Here is a 13911-nt window from a genome sequence, read left to right as displayed (position 1 = left end):
GGCTTGGCGTGAGTTGAGCTCTTGGCCTTTTTCTCCCTTGTCTGTTAACAAAATCTAGTATAACACGGAGCACAGCCCGAGAGGAGAAACCTTGCTAAGGCAGCACTCTGCTGAGGCTATTGTTTACCCAATATGCTTTCCTCAGGCCTCGAAATCTTGACTGAAATAATCAATGGAGTCCACCGGGTTCAAAGAGAAGTCTAGGTGAAATCTAGAGGTGTTCTTTAAACTATTATGACTTTGGGAAGTCAAACAAATAAAAAAGGAGGGATGTGGGGGTGTAAGTTAAGTGAGCCCCGCAACTTCATCAGCAGAATCTCCACTGCTTCACGAGTGCTGCTGGAACACGCTTCGCCACACCTGGGCTCCTTTACCTTTACGCCACTCAGGTCTGCTCAAGCATCATCTCCTCTCCTTCCCTTTCAGTCTAACCTAGGTCAAATACAACCCCACCACACCAGCACTCTCTGGCCTCTCATCCCTACTGTTCATCTCAGAACTTATTGTAACATTGTAATAGCTACGTGTGGTGCCAGGTGGGTGCTGGACTTACCAGGGGGATCACTCCGTAGGTTGTACAGATGTCTGGCCACTGTGCTGTACCTCTGAAATTAGTGTAATGTAGGGTGTCAACTGTAATGGAAAAAAAATTTTTTTTAAATATTTGTCAAGTTAATAAATAAAATATTTGGTTTTGATGAAAAACACTGAATGCAATTACATCATCCATGTGTCTGTTTACTCTCTTTCTGCCACACTAGAATTCCACAGAAAATTAATCTTTGCCATGGTATCTCCAGTGCCTAGAATGGTGCCTGCCACCTAGTGGGCATTCAATAAATATTTGTTACATATGAAAAGATGCTCAATGTCACTAATCATCAGAGAAATACAAATCAAAACCACAATGAGATATCACCTCACACCTGTCAGAATGCTATCATCAGTAAATTAACAAGCAACAAGTGTTGGTCAGGATGTGGAGAAAAGGGAGCCGGCATGCATTGGTGGTGGGATTGCAGATTGGTGGAGCCACTGTGGAAAACAATATGGAGGTTCCTCAAAAAATTAAAAACAGAACTACCTTATGACCCAGCAATTCCACGTCCAGTTATCCCAATAAATCCAAAATGCTAATTCAAAAAATATATATGCATCCTATGTTTGTTGCAGTATTATTTACAATAGCCAAGATATGGAGGCAACCTAAGTTTCCATTGATAGATGATTACATTTAAGAAAAAGTGATGCATATACACAATGGGAAATGACTCAGCCACAAAAAAGAATGAACTCTTACCATTTGCAACAACCTAGAAAATATTATGCTAAATGAAATAAGTCAGAGAAAGACAAATACCATATGATTTCATTTAAATGTGGAATCCAAAAAAAAAACCAGACTCGTAGATACAGAGAACAAACTGATAGTTTCCAGATGGGAAGGGGCCTGGTGTGCTTGGTGAAAAAGGTGAAGGGATTAAGAAGTACAAATTGGTTGTAACAAAACAGTCATAGGGATGTAAAGTATATCATAGGTAATACAGTCAATAATATTATAACAACTATGTGTGGTGCCAGGTGGGTGCTGGACTTATCAGGGGAATCACTTGATAGGTTGTACTGATGTCTGGCGACTGTACACCTGGAACTAGTGTAATGTTGGGTGTCAACTGTAATTGAAAAAAACTAAAAATTAAAAAAATAAATATTTGTTAAGTTAATAAATAAATTATTTGGTTTTGATTAAAAACACAGCATTACTCATACATAGTAGAACTCAGGTATTCATTTCCAGTTCTTTCTCACTAAGAAATGGGGGCAAAAAAGTAATCATATACAATACAACTATGGAATTAAGTCTGTTTTACTACAGTCTGAATTTTACTTCTATGATTTTTTTTTTAATCACAGGATATAGTGTCAGAAACCAGTGCTTTGTGTAGTTGTAGAAACAGTAAAATTTCACTTCACCCAGGCAGTCAACAAAGAATGGTGATTTTCTAATCTAGCCTAGGTAGCGTTATCTGGGCTGTGCTATCTTCCTACCTCTCTCTTCTGACAGGAATGGGAAGGTCAGGCTGTCACACAGGCTGTTTCCTCGAGAACAAAGTAAAGTACCATCCCTTGCTGTCTGGTGTTGGTCAGCGTGAGGCAGCCAGCCCTCGTGGGGGGAGGGGGGAGGAGTGGGTGATCAAGGCATGCCCTTCCTGAACTACTCCCTAGGGCTCTGACCCCACAGCTCATAGACACCTGCTCTCCCCATTCTTCCTACCTCCAGCAGAAGACAGAGATACATTCAACACAGAGCCACCACTGTCCAGTTCCACCTTAATAAGGGAAAAGAGGAAAAGATCGGTCATTTAAGTTGCTTCATGTCATCTAAATAAAGCAGTGTTTTTGCTGATGGAGCATGTGCCTAAGCTTCTGCCTCAACATACTTAAAATAGGAACAAAGTGACAGTATCATGATGGCAAGTGTTATGATGGCTACACAGATTCTAATTATATGCCTTTTTATAAAAAGAATATAACTGTTTATATCTTAAAAAATAAGGATGACTGCATAGCTTTCATCTACAAAACTGGCTTTGCCTCCCACACCCACCCAGCCTTTTGCTGGCTTTGGGCTCTTCCTTAGCTGGTAAAGCTGACTGACAGATACAGCCTACTCCAAAGGAACAGCCCCTTTTCAAAGAATGGGTGATTTGCTATAACTGTCTAAATACGCTGCTCAAAATGAAACATCAATCAACAGAAACAAAAGCACAGTTTTGTGACTTTGAAAGCATTTTTTTTGTAGTTTCTGTTAAAAATAAAAATGCTCAAATATTTTATGGGCAACATTGTTTGAATGTTGTAGTCGATCTTGAAATCCTTGACTAACAGACTATATTACAGAAAAAATGTATTACTGGTCAGGACTATTCAACATAACACAGGTAACATATGGCCTCTTTTGTTCTACTTTTATTTATCCATTCATATTAATGAATACTTTCCTGCATGTGTTGAATTCTTGTTCTGAGAGATATTTTTTAGCAGTGGAGAATCCACAGGGGTAAATGTGAGTTTTTGCACCGTGTGTCTTTTTTGAAAGCACAAAAGAGACTCTGTCATGCTGTTTCGCAGAAGAGGCAATGGGGAAGGTCAGCAGGCCAGTGCGAGTTTGCTAAGATTAGTGATGAATTCAACTACAGCTACCCGGCTGCTGTGCAGTGATGGGGCGTCCCTGGAAAACGAAGTCCAGGATTGTTCCTTAGCCCTGTGGCCATGTTTTTTGCACTCTGGTAACTTTTTTATTAGACTGTCATCATGCTAACTGCTTAGTGGCAGATGGTCCTTAAGTGACACGTTCCTGTGCTGTGGGCCACATTGCTAAGTGGTGCTCACCCCTTATAGCTAGCTTGGCCCCATCTGCCCAGACAGTCATCTGTAAACACAGCACTGATGATGCTGTACAGAATATGTTCCAGGAAGTGCTCGCTTTAACCCCTGGCTCAGCCAGCCTTTTACCACTGGCAAGGATTAGAAGAGCTCATCTGAGGATAACCATAGGCTCCAACTGGAAGAACCACATTAATAATGATTTTTGACAGATGCAGAATTTGAGCCCCTGATAATTACTATTCCACCAAACCCACTGAGACTGGGGACTACAATTAAAAAAAAACAATTTTCCACATAGAATGGCTTTCACACTGCATGATACTATTAAATAACCATCATTAGCTACTAAAGTATGCAATACTCATTTTCCAGAGCCCTTTCTTAGCCAAGAAATTTAAGAACAATAATGACCAATGAGTGAGTCATCAGCATGAAAACTGTTGATATAGGATAGGGAAACTGAAATTATTCAGAATTATTTAAATGCATAAGGAATTATTACAGATGATGATGTTGCACAGATAGTAAAGCTTTTCTTGCAAGAGGCCCAAAGTTCATTTCTTTGCATCTACATCTTAAGGGTTAGAACAAAAGAAGGTACTATCCATTGGGATGCTTTGGAAAAATAAAACAAGGAAGTATTGGGTAATTTTCCAGGTGCTGAGTGTTGAGGACATAACGATAAAAAATATGTATATAGTCCTTGTCCTCAACAAACTTATAGACACGTACACACACACAAAAATCACAGTACAGTGTGATAAATACAGTAATCAAAGTGTATACCTGGTATCTATAGCAAAAGGGAGTGCAGCTTGTTAGAGAGAATTGAGATGGGGGAAGAATATCAGTCTGTTTAAGAATCTGCAACTTCCTAATTTAGGACTTTTCATTCTCCCCTTCTTGGAAGCCATTTTCTTTTTACTCTCGTATCTAGCAATGTTCATATCATAGAGGCATAGGAAAGATAGTAACCAAAGAGGGATGACTGGAGGACCAATAACTGTCATTGAGAAAAAAAGCTTATCCCGAGCTTTTCAAGGCTTTAGATACATGAAATTTTTTTTTAAGTTTTTAAAGAAGATATGAAGATTGTGGAGTCCTGACTTCTCACAGGCCATATTCTTTATACATTACAACAATTCCATGCCTACATTAGTGTTCCTGCTTTATTAGGAAATATTTACATTAAATTGAGGTCTGAGAGTAAGTCAGATTCCTAACGAGGCTCCTGCTCTTAATGTAATTTTAAAACAGCTGCAACCCTAATCACATGTTATTTAGCCCAGAAATGCTGCCTTTTGCTTAATTGTTTTTGTTCATAGATTAGTTCACAGATACAATGTTAAGAAATACATGACTAAAAAGATTTGATAACACTGCATGGCTCAGATCCATCTCAATCTCTCTTTTTATTGAAGTAAAATTCACATGATATAAAATTCATAATTTTAAACATTTTTAAAGCCACAATTCAGTGGCTTTTAGTACATTCACAATGTTGTGCAATCACCACCATTGTCTAATTCCAGAACATTTGCATAACCCAAAAAAGAAACTCTATACCCATTAAGCAGTCATTCCCCATCCCCTCTTCCCCTCAACTCCCCCCCCCCTCCCGCGCCAACCTCTAATCTGCTTTGTCCCTATGGATTTGCTGGCTGTGAACATTTTATATAAATGGAATCATGCAATACGTGTCCTGGCATCTTTTACTTTGCAAATGTTTTCAAGGTTCATCTATGTTGTAGCATGTATTGGTACTTCATTCCTTTTTGTGGATGAATAATCTATTTTGAAGATATACTATGTTTATTCATTCATCAGTTGAGATAGGTATTTGCGTTGTTCAACTTCTTGGCTATTATGAATGGCGCTGCTATAAACATTCATGTACAAGTTTTTGTTCAAACACTTGTTTTTATTTTGGGGAGATAAATACCCAAGAGTGGAATTGCTGGGTCACATGGCAACTCTACTTTTTGTTTTTGTTTTTTTGTTTTGTTTTTTTTAGCTGAGCCATCCTGCTACCTATTGGCAGCTCAGCGGCTGCTCAGCTAGGGCTGGCCTCGAACCGCTGTTGCTCAGAGCTCGCACTCTTGAGCGAGCTCTTAACCAACTGAGCCAGTGCGAGCTCTTAACCAACTGAGCCATTCGGCCGGCCCCTGGCAACTCTACTTTTAACTTTCTGAGGAATCATCAAACATTCTAAAGCTGCTGCATCATTTTTTATTCCCACCAGCAACATACAAGGGTTACAATTTTCTACATGTTCGCCAACCTGTGTTATTTTCCCTTTAAAAAAAAATATTACAGTCACCCTAGTGGGTGTAAAGTGGTATCTCATTGTCAATGTTTTTTCATGGATAAATAATTCATCATAGTAACAATTTTAGAAATAAACCAAAAACAGCATGTTTATTACAGGTCGTGTTTTCTTCTTTTGTATATGAGGCTACCACTAAATTGAGGAAATTTCCCTGAGATGAGCTGCAAAGTGAACATACGCAACTCTGAACAACAGAGCTGTTTTTTACCTGCTCCCATCACCCACGCCCCCTACAGCAACTATGATCAACACCAGCGTATCTAAGTGATGGCTTGAAATGTCAGCCCCCTGAGGAATAGCCAGGTGTCTTTAGTCAGTGATTAGCAAAGAAGCATCTAAACCAGTGGTTCTCAACCTGTGGGCCGCAACCCCTTTGGGGGTCGAATGACCCTTTCATAGGGGTCCCCGGGTACCCGGGTACCCATATGTGGGCATATCTGCATGTGGGCCTGGAGACGGATAGAGGAGCGGTGTCTCAGTTCCAAAGACCATCGTAAATATGTGTTTTCCAATGGTCTTAGGCAACCCCTGTGAAAGGTTGAGAACCGCTGATCTAAACCATTTTGAGGCTTGGCTAGTGAAAAAGCTCTTCTGGGGGGGGGGAAGCCCTTTTAAAAAAAACCCCCAATAAACATTCATGTTTTTCTCCATATGTGCTCTCTTTTTTAAGGAAAGTGAAATACAACTAACCACCAATTCAGCTTCAGACCAAGTCATTTGTTTAGATAAAGCAAGAAGTTAAAGAGCTTGGGCCTTATGAAATTTCAAATTCCTTCCTAGCACATTTCTCATTAACAATTCAGTGTCCGTTGCACATATTCCTATGAGACCCTTTCATCATTTATTTTATCTCTGATTGCTAGTATCAACACACTGCAAAAGTTATTCTTTTTCTTGTGAGAGCACTTAGTTTTGAGAACTAAAACACATATATGCAAATGATTACTCTGGTAAAGCAGGGGGCAATTGGAAATGTATATATATATTCAGTTTCTGCATCCCTTTTTGCATTCTGAATTGTCTGGTACAAATAGCCTCCACGAGGAGTTTCGTTTCTGTTTAAGTTTGCCTCTCCTAATGTACACTGTGCTGACGGGAGGGAAAGCTGGGACTCACAGCACAGTGGGTACCACCTGGTCGAGAGGTAAAAGGAACAAGAAACTGGAGACAAAGCTAAAGCTTGAAAAAGGTGCAGCACTAGGCTGCTGCAGGTCACCTTCCTGGGAACCTGCGTGTTTCAGATAAATACTTAAAGGGATCTTGAAAAGGAATAGGGGAGCTGGATGGAGTGATTCTTGGACTGAACAACTGGAAAGCCGAAGAAAGCCTAGACTAGGGATGGTGGGACGTCCCAGGGGTTGTTTAAAATCCTGGTAATTGAACATTTGTTCTTTGTTACACAGAAACCATTCAATTCCTAAATGAAGTCGGCGAGCTTTAGGCTTGCCTACATTGATTTTTGTGTCTTGAAGGTTTAGGCACGTAAATTAGAGACGCGTCTCACGTCCAGGGGCCTCAGAAAAGCTTGATATCCTCGCATTTCAGGGCAAAAGACTCGAAGGTAGTTCTGCCATTCCTGGAGTTGATGACTGGTCCGGTCACCTGCATGGCCGGGCCCGCGTGGGCTTAGAGGAGCAGGCAACCCTGCTCACCCAGTCCGTTACATTCTCCTCCCCCGGGGCCCGCCAACTCTCCGGGGTACAAAGTACAGCAGGGACGCGGGCGGAGCCTTTCCAAGCGGCGCAGCCGTATCTTTCCCCAGTGAACACCTAGATGGATTTCCAATACCGAGCCTGGCACATTCGGGAGGGAGCCTCGGGCTCCTTCCGTACGCCCAGCTGCGCGTCCTCCTTTCTGCGGTCGATATTCCTCTGGGAGACGTAGGGGGGTGGTCTGGGCACTACGAGCTTTAATAAGAGATTCGCAGTGGTTTACCTAGGCCCCTGAACACTCCCGCCCGCGAAGAGCTGCCTGCGGTGATGTAACGCAGAAGCCCCTAACGCACGGTTGTTGTCCCTCCTCCTCCTGAGGCTCGCGGCTTAGGGTCAGTTTCCGTGACTCTAAGAGTATCTGCGTGGGCGCCTGTGCTGGAGTCCGGCCCAAAGAAAGGAGTTGCAACGAGCAAAAAACGTCACCGCTCTACCACCGCACACTTTGTACGGGCCATCCACGCGTGGGTCTGGAGGTAGCGCGCCCAAGGTAAGTAAGACTGGGAGCTTCCGCGGTGGGTCGGAGGAACAGGGCTAGCGAAGGGGGAGGTAGGGGTTTAGGGCCCCCGGGGACTGGACCCGAGTGGAATTGGGATCCCTCAAGGCGGGGCAGCAGCTGAGGGAAACTGAGATGAACTCCAGACATCTATGCCTGGGGTCCGCTTCAGTCTTTGCCTTGGATAGGAGCCGGGTGGGATGGGACAGAATCTACACTTTTGGTTCCCACCCACCCTCCAGGAAGGCGGAGAAACTCGCCAGGTCCCCCTGAGGACTGGGTAAAGGGTGCTGCAGGGGAACCCCGGAAGCAGCTGCTCGACTTGATCCGAGCGCAGGACTGGAAAGGAAAAGGAAACACGGGTGAGGGGTGATAAGCCTCCTATATTGCCTTCCTCCCTCTTTTTCTCCCCCACCTCCTTCCTTTTCGTAGCTGCTGACGCGCTGGTGGTGCCTATTAATCATTCACCAGCCCAGAGCCGCGCCAGTTAATGGCTGTGCGGCACCCGGGCTCCAGCCTCTGGGCCTCCCCTCTCCACGCTCGCGTGCGCTCAGGCGCCCCGGAGCGACGAGCGGTTGCGCGCAAGCAGCCGTTGGGCTATGCGCCCCGCCGGCGCGGGTCGGAGCCGCGCTCCCCGCAGCCGCTGCGCTCTAACCACAGTGGCCAAGAGGCAGTGAGCTGCGGGCAGGCCGCCGGGGTGCCGAGTGAGGGCGCAAGCCGCGGGGTCCTGAGGAGAGCTCCCTAGCCCCGGCAGCCCCATCTGCCCCATCAGCTGAGATGTTCCCCAATGGCACCGCCTCCTCTCCCTCCTCTCCTAGCCCCAGCCCGGGCAGCTGTGGCGAAGGCGGCGGCAGCAGGGGGCCCGGGGCCGGCGCTGCGGACGGCATGGAGGAGCCGGGACGAAACGCATCCCAGAACGGGACCTTGAGCGAGGGCCAGGGCAGCGCCATCCTCATCTCTTTCATCTACTCCGTGGTGTGCCTGGTAGGGCTGTGTGGGAACTCAATGGTCATCTACGTGATCCTGCGCTACGCCAAGATGAAGACAGCCACCAACATCTACATCCTCAACCTGGCCATTGCCGATGAGCTGCTCATGCTCAGCGTGCCCTTCTTAGTCACCTCCACGTTGCTTCGCCACTGGCCCTTTGGCGCGCTGCTCTGCCGCCTCGTGCTCAGTGTGGACGCAGTCAACATGTTCACCAGCATCTACTGTCTGACTGTGCTTAGCGTGGACCGCTACGTGGCCGTGGTGCACCCCATCAAGGCAGCACGCTACCGCCGGCCCACGGTGGCCAAGGTGGTGAATCTGGGGGTGTGGGTGCTATCGCTGCTCGTCATTCTGCCCATCGTGGTCTTCTCGCGCACTGCAGCCAACAGTGACGGCACGGTGGCCTGCAACATGCTTATGCCCGAGCCCGCCCAGCGCTGGCTGGTGGGCTTCGTGTTGTACACATTTCTTATGGGCTTCCTGCTGCCCGTCGGGGCCATCTGCCTGTGCTACGTGCTCATCATTGCCAAAATGCGCATGGTAGCCCTTAAGGCCGGCTGGCAGCAGCGCAAGCGCTCAGAGCGCAAGATCACCCTGATGGTGATGATGGTGGTGATGGTGTTTGTCATCTGCTGGATGCCTTTTTATGTAGTGCAGCTGGTAAATGTGTTCGCAGAGCAGGACGACGCCACGGTGAGCCAGCTGTCGGTCATCCTCGGCTATGCCAACAGCTGTGCCAACCCCATCCTCTATGGCTTCCTTTCTGACAACTTCAAGCGCTCTTTTCAGCGCATCCTGTGCCTCAGCTGGATGGACAACGCCGCGGAGGAGCCTGTCGACTACTACGCCACCGCCCTCAAGAGCCGCGCCTACAGCGTAGAGGACTTTCAGCCCGAGAACCTGGAGTCCGGCGGCGTCTTCCGTAATGGCACCTGCACGTCCCGCATCACGACTCTCTGAGCCGGGACCCCTGAGAGGCCCCGCACAAAGGGAGGGAAAAGCATTGAGGAGAAAGGGAGTCTGAGGGCGAGAGGTGGAAGTATCCCCGGGGTTCAGGGTGCGGTGGGGCAAAGTGGGGCTAGGACACTGCACGCTTTGGACGAAGGTGGCCCGGGAAAGGCGCGCGACCAAGGTGGATTCGGCGTTTTGCTTATGAACTGGAAATGCTTGCGGGCCTCTGTCTCCTGCCTCCTACTTTCGCTCCTTTCTCCACTGCGCTTGTACTTCAGCACCCCTCTGTGCTCCCCACTCTGTAATTCGATCTTTCCTTACGCCCGGTCCTGCCGGTGCAGATCGTGAACTTGTGAGTCGTCAACTCAGCCTGACCCTCATCCCCGCCAGCCGTTATTTCTGTTTGTTTAAGCTGAGCCATGGTTACCGCCAAAGGTTTCCTTCGGGGTGAGTCCTCAGCCCCGCCCTGCCGCGCCCCTCGCTTTCCAGATTCTGCCCGGTGCCCCTAGAGGAGTCTGGAGAACCACCGCTCCTCCTTTGCACACCCCTACTTTAAGGGAAAGAGCTAGGCAGCTGGTCTTTTCTCCTACTATGGGATGAGGATGCGTCTTTTCTCCTACTATGGGATGAGGATGCGTCTTTCCCGGAGGCCCTACGTCACTCCCACTCCACCTAAGCGGAGCCAGGTGCTCAGTAAAATCGGTCCCGCGCTTCTAACACCAGGCATTCTGCAGTTCTCATCCCAAACCCCCTTTGGAGCAAAAAGGAGCTGAAAACAAGGACCGAGGGGCTTTTAGAAGGCTCCGGGGTTGGGGGCAGGGCTCACAACCGGAGCTTTTGATTTCAAAGACCAGCATTCCCGGGAGACTGGTCTGCACTGGGCCGGGTAGGGCAGGGAGCGCTTTCCCCGGAGCCCGTCCGGGATCGTGGCTGCAGCTACACTAGGTTTCTCCCTCACTCAGGCTTCTGAAGGTGCAGATCTGAGGGTAACAACAGACTTGGTTTCCTGCTCCGGTTTATCTCAAAGACCAGGCAGGCACCGGGGACTGGAATTTCGGATGGGGCCTTCAAAGCCTTGGCCAATCACGACTGGGTCGCCCCCTCCTGCAGGCCTGTCTCACTCCTGAGGGTTGCTGCCTTTCAAGCGGTGCCTAATAAGTTATTTTCTTGTTTAACATATTTATTTATTTATTTATTTGTCGGGTTTGAACATGTGTCTCTGCTTTCCTTTACCTGCCTAGCCCAGGGCTTTTCCTTCAGGACCCTGGGGGTGGATGTGGAAGGGCTGGGGTGGGGGTTGGGGGGCTCTCTCAAAATTTCTCCTCTTTGCTGGGTCCTTTTTTTCTCACCCTTCCTCTAGCCTTTCTATTTTTGCTTGTATCCAATGAAGTTTGGAGATTTTTTCCTACTTATGTAGTGTCTTGTTTGTCTTATAATAAGTACATGCTTGTGTGGGTTAGCCTCCTCCTATGCAAAGTGGAAAGCGCTGAACTAAATTTCAACATCACCCTATATATGATTTGAATATATATATATAGTATATATGTATAATACGTATTCACATATTATATATTTGTTTGTCTTGCTTCATTGTCATGAGTCCATGAAATGGTTCCTAAATATAGCCACTAACAGTGACAGCTATGAGGCTAGTTGAAACACTTTCCCGACAAGGGGCTTCGAGCAGCTCTCAAACCTGGAGCTGAGATATCTGACTCAGACAGACTTCAGTCAGCACTGCGGATGCCCCTGCTTACATCCCTGTTCCCTCTAGTTTCCAGCATAGGTGATTCTAACATACAGTCTAGTTCCTATCATTCTTTTGGAGACATTGAAAGTAAAGTAATGTGTGTCTATGTTCAATCTTACCAACTACATTGGAAGCCTGAGCAAGGAAGGACCAATCATTTCATTCCTTTGTATTTCTTCTATTGCTTTAGTATGCTGGCATGTACATAGTAGACACTACATACATGTTTGTTGGTTGATTGCTTAAGTAAGCTAGAATGTATTACAACCATCGATCGGGAGATAGTAAATCTGTGGCTCTCAGGTTCTCTCACTGACATGATACACAATGGTCAAAATCACTATGGAAAAAGATGTTTGTATATATTTGCTTCAAGAATATTGTGCTTTCCTGAAAGACGTAACCAAGAGTTCTAATGTCCTTAATGTTTAGTTTAAACTAATGAACAAATATGCTTTTGGTCATAAATCAGAAAGTTTAGTTTTGTCCCTTAAAAATAATATATATATATATATTATTACTCCTTTGAAAAATAGATTTTTAATGGTTAAGAACAGGGAAATTTGCAAATCAAAATTTTGATTATTAACCTCTTAAATGGATACAAATCTAGTGGTCTTAACCTGTTACCATTGTAATATTAACTAAATAAACCAATGTATTATGTTTTTGCAAGTTGTCTGACTTTGCCATTTGAATTTTACTGTTTCAGTGGGTTACTTAGAAACACGCACACATGGGCTTGGTTGCTTTATGTTTCACTTAGATTTTTTTTCTCACTTTTATTTAACGTTTATTGGGGAGACAATTGTTAGTAAAGTTACATAGGTTTCAGGTGTACAATTCTGCATTGTGTGTTCACCACCCAGAGTCAGTTCTCCTTCCATCACCATATATTTGATTCCTTTCATCCTCATCTACCATCCCCATTTCACTTAGATTTTAAGAAGAAAAGTTTCAGATTACCGTTGGAAAGTTTTACCAAGATTAAGGCTATACTTTGAATTATTATTATTATTTTTTTAAAAAAAGGAAAAGTCTATTCATTGAGAGACAGAGAGAAAGAGAGAAAGAGAGAGCCAGAAAACAACATTGTGTCATTATAAATAGGAAGCAGTGTGCTAGGCTATACTCTCTATGGTTTGCTATTGTTATCAAACTAACTAGACGATATCTCAATCTCTCACAGATTAAATTACTGTCTGCCCTCATTTATGACCTCAGACTTTCTTGTGGGAGCTAAGTAACTGCTGATTTATATCCCAAGGAAAGATAATGGAAGGAAAAAAATAGATTGCCTAAAGGTGTTACCAAGGGCAATGGATAAAAGAAATATAAAAATCAGATTTCCAAATAAGAAAGACATATTTATGCTTTGTCCAATGATGGCCATTTTCATCCCTGGAAGAATTTTTAAGAAGGTACTAGAGGAGTATTTTTTAAAACAGGCTGAAATCACGTTCAGAGCACTCTTATTTTCACAGCAAAACAAGTGGAAAGAAGCATTTTCCGAGCAGGCAATAGTAATGATTCCAGAACAAGGGGTAGGATGGGCTGGGTTTGCTTCAAATACCTTCAAATGCCCCGTGACTCCAAGCTTTATATTTCTATACGTTATCTCAAGATGAATAAAGGTAGCTGGACTTTTGTCTTATTATTTTTAAAAGCTATAGCAAGGTGGCAAATTGAACTCATAACTTAGATGTGCAGAGAAAACATTTTGTTGTTTTGGTTTTAACTAATCTGAACATTATCTGTTGCCCTTTCTAATGGGTTATTTGGGAGAAAAATGAAATAAATATTCAAACATCCAACTGAGCTGATAACTTAAATAGCTGTTATATTTTCAGAAAATGTCACAATTTTACATAATAAGTTTAGACAGTCTCTTGGCTGGCCTCCTCTTTTTCCTCTTCCTCTTTGTGCATCCTTAAAATGGCTTTTGAGGGAAGGGGAAGAGGCTTTATGCATCCTAGTGCAGGAGGGGATGAGGTGGGGTCCTTGGGAAAGGGGCTCTCTTTGCCCTTTGTTCTCTGGGAACAGGTCATTTGTACACCTGGGTGATTCCTGGCTGAGTTTGTTGAAATCTGCAGCTTCTGGAGCCTGTGGTCTGACCTCTCAGCTTGGTGAGGGCGGTACCTCAGCTCCTGTGGGCTGCAGCTTTCTCAGAATCATCCACAGCCTTCATACAGCCCACCAGCCTGGTGGTCAACCCTCGCCTCTGCTAAGGAGTGACCTCACCCTGTCGCAGGCTGCCCTGTGGTGAGCCTCAGTGATTAGAAGGGATCTAGGGTAG

General features: G+C 45.1%; 1 protein-coding gene across 3 annotated transcripts; it reads left to right on the top strand.

Moving 5' to 3' along the window:
* Window positions 1–7411: 7411 nt before the first annotated feature.
* On the top strand, window positions 7412–12445 carry SSTR1 (somatostatin receptor 1). 3 transcript variants are annotated; one of them, XM_019644663.1, is made up of 3 exons: window positions 7413–7918; window positions 8167–8286; window positions 8743–12445. In XM_019644663.1, the coding sequence occupies exon 3, from the start codon at window positions 8810–8812 to the stop codon at window positions 9872–9874; it is 1065 nt and encodes a 354-aa protein (XP_019500208.1). In that variant the 5' UTR covers window positions 7413–7918; window positions 8167–8286; window positions 8743–8809; the 3' UTR covers window positions 9875–12445. The 3 variants fall into 3 exon arrangements, with proteins under 3 accessions (XP_019500207.1, XP_019500208.1, XP_019500209.1); XM_019644662.1 differs by lacking the exon at window positions 8167–8286 and having other exon boundaries at window positions 7412–7918; window positions 8357–12445; XM_019644664.1 differs by lacking the exon at window positions 8167–8286.
* The last annotated feature ends 1466 nt before the right edge of the window (window positions 12446–13911 follow it).

The sequence above is a fragment of the Hipposideros armiger genome, unplaced genomic scaffold (genome assembly GCF_001890085.2).
Source record: "Hipposideros armiger isolate ML-2016 unplaced genomic scaffold, ASM189008v1 scaffold_90, whole genome shotgun sequence".
Classification (NCBI taxonomy): Eukaryota; Metazoa; Chordata; class Mammalia; order Chiroptera; family Hipposideridae; genus Hipposideros; species Hipposideros armiger.
Note: the sequence above shows the minus strand (reverse complement) of the source record. Positions and strands in the feature narration are given on the sequence as shown.

Excerpts from the sequence above, each read along its gene's own strand:
- SSTR1 (XM_019644662.1), top strand. The coding sequence starts at position 8,702 with ATGTTCCCCAATGGCACCGCCTCCTCTCCCTCCTCTCCTAGCCCCAGC.